Source organism: Rosa chinensis, chromosome 7, assembly GCF_002994745.2.
Source record: "Rosa chinensis cultivar Old Blush chromosome 7, RchiOBHm-V2, whole genome shotgun sequence".
In the NCBI taxonomy this organism is placed as follows: Eukaryota; Viridiplantae; Streptophyta; class Magnoliopsida; order Rosales; family Rosaceae; genus Rosa; species Rosa chinensis.
This window is the reverse complement of record NC_037094.1, coordinates 5,778,653-5,780,631: the sequence shown is the minus strand read 5'-3', so window position 1 is coordinate 5,780,631 and position 1,979 is coordinate 5,778,653. Positions and strand designations below refer to the sequence as shown.

Genomic DNA, 1,979 nt, shown 5'->3' with positions numbered 1-1,979 from the left:
TATTGACAGATGTTCAGCCCAATGATGTTAAGTCTGATGGGGTTAAGCAGCTAGCCTAGAACCTAAGTCGTCCATTGATCACCTGATCAGTAAATGATAAGATATTGTAGAAACTGATTTTTCAATGTATTGATGTTTACAAAGATACACATATAGCAGTAAATTGCTATCGTTATAATACAAGCATTAAACTATATTTACAGCTGATTATAACCATATCAAAACAGCCTATGACTAATTTAATACTGAAGAATTATGGCTTAATTTCAGGAGGAGATTTAGGTTCTCTAACACCCCCCCCCCTCTCAAACTTGAGGGTCCTGGACGAACAAGTTTGCTACAAAAGAGATGATGACGAGACCTGTGTAACGGCTTAGTGAGCAAATCAGCAGGCTGATCCATGGAAGGAAGGAAACAGACATGGTGACTGCCAAGAGCAACCTTTTCACACACATAATGGTAGTCAAGTTCAATAGGCTTGGTGCGAGAATGAAACACGGGATTAGATGCCATATAGGTAGCAGTAAGATTATCACAGTGTAAGAAAATAGGAAACTAGATGCATGCACCTAATTCATATAACAGGTAGGCCAACCAAGTAGTTTCAGCGTAAGCATAAGTAAGATAGCGATATTCCGATTCAGCACTGGAACGAGCAATTGTCGGTTGCTTCTTGGAGCACCAAGAGATCAAATTGGAACCAAGATAAACAAGATAACCTGATGTGGAACGACGGGAGGCAAGACAGCTGGCCCAATCTGTGTCAGAATAAGCAAAGAAATGAACTGGCGGCCGTTGAGGTGCAAAAAATAAACCATGACCAAGAGTGCCTTTGACATATCGAAGAATGCGCTTCACAACAACCATATGAGGGACACGAGGCTGACTCATAAACTGAGAAACCGAATTCACCGAAAAGGCAATATCCGGACAAGTAATCATGAGGTACTGTAATGATCCCACGAGTGTCCGAAATTCTGTGGGATTGTCAAGAAAGGCACCATCAGGAGCAGTGAGATCATGTTTAGAGGACATAGGTGTACTCACTGGCTTGCTGAGTAGCATATCATGCTTAGTAAGAAGATCATGAGCATATTTCACCTGATTGATATGCAGCCCATGAGATTTTGTGTGTACCTGCAGACCGAGAAAATAGTGGAGATGGCGCAAATCTTTGATATCAAACCCACGGCCAAGAGCATCAATGAAACTTTGGAGAAGTTGATCATTGCTTCCAGTGACCACGATATCATCAACATATAGCAAGAAGTGGATAGTGTGCTGGCCATGATGAAAGATAAACAAGGATGAATCTGCCAAACTTTGTAGAAACCAAACAGACAACAAAAAGGAAGTCATTCTTTGGAACCAAGCTCTAGGAGCCTGTTTAAGACCATAAATGGCCTTATTAAGCTTGCAGATATGTGATGGCTGAGATGGATCTATAAAACCAGGAGGTTGGGTCATGTACACATCCTCCGTAAGAAAACCATGGAGAAACGCATTTTTAACATCTAATTGGCGAAAAGACCAACCACGAGACACAACAAGACTAAGAACAGTACGAATGGTAGCAGGTTTAATCACAGGACTGAACGTTTCATGAAAATCAATACCGTGCTGCTGATGGAAACCCTTGGCAGACGTGCTTTGAAACGTTCGACTGAGCCATCTAGATTGCACTTCACACGAAAGACCTATTTACAGCCAACTGTATGCATGTTCGGAGAGAATGGAACCAGGGACCATGTGTTGTTCTTCAAGAGGGCATTAATCTCTCTTGAAGAGGAACCTAAACTGCTGATACCATGTAGAAACTGATTTTTTAATGTATTGCTGTTTACAAAGATACACGTATATAGCAAGGAATTGTTGCTGATACAATACAAACATTAAACTATATTTACCATATCAAAACAGCCTACGAGCAATTCAATAGAGAAGAATCATGGCTTGATTTCAGGAGAAGATTTAGGTTC

The 1,979-nt window shown here is 40.9% G+C and overlaps 1 protein-coding gene across 1 annotated transcript; it reads right to left on the bottom strand.

Annotated features, from left to right (window-relative positions):
- Window positions 1–555: 555 nt before the first annotated feature.
- Window positions 556–1,467, bottom strand: LOC112177304 (uncharacterized mitochondrial protein AtMg00810-like). The gene has a single exon (XM_024315606.1). The coding sequence runs from the start codon at window positions 1,465–1,467 to the stop codon at window positions 556–558; it is 912 nt and encodes a 303-aa protein (XP_024171374.1).
- Between the last annotated feature and the right edge of the window lie 512 nt (window positions 1,468–1,979).

Excerpts from the sequence above, each read along its gene's own strand:
- LOC112177304 (XM_024315606.1), bottom strand. The coding sequence starts at position 1,467 with ATGACCCAACCTCCTGGTTTTATAGATCCATCTCAGCCATCACATATC.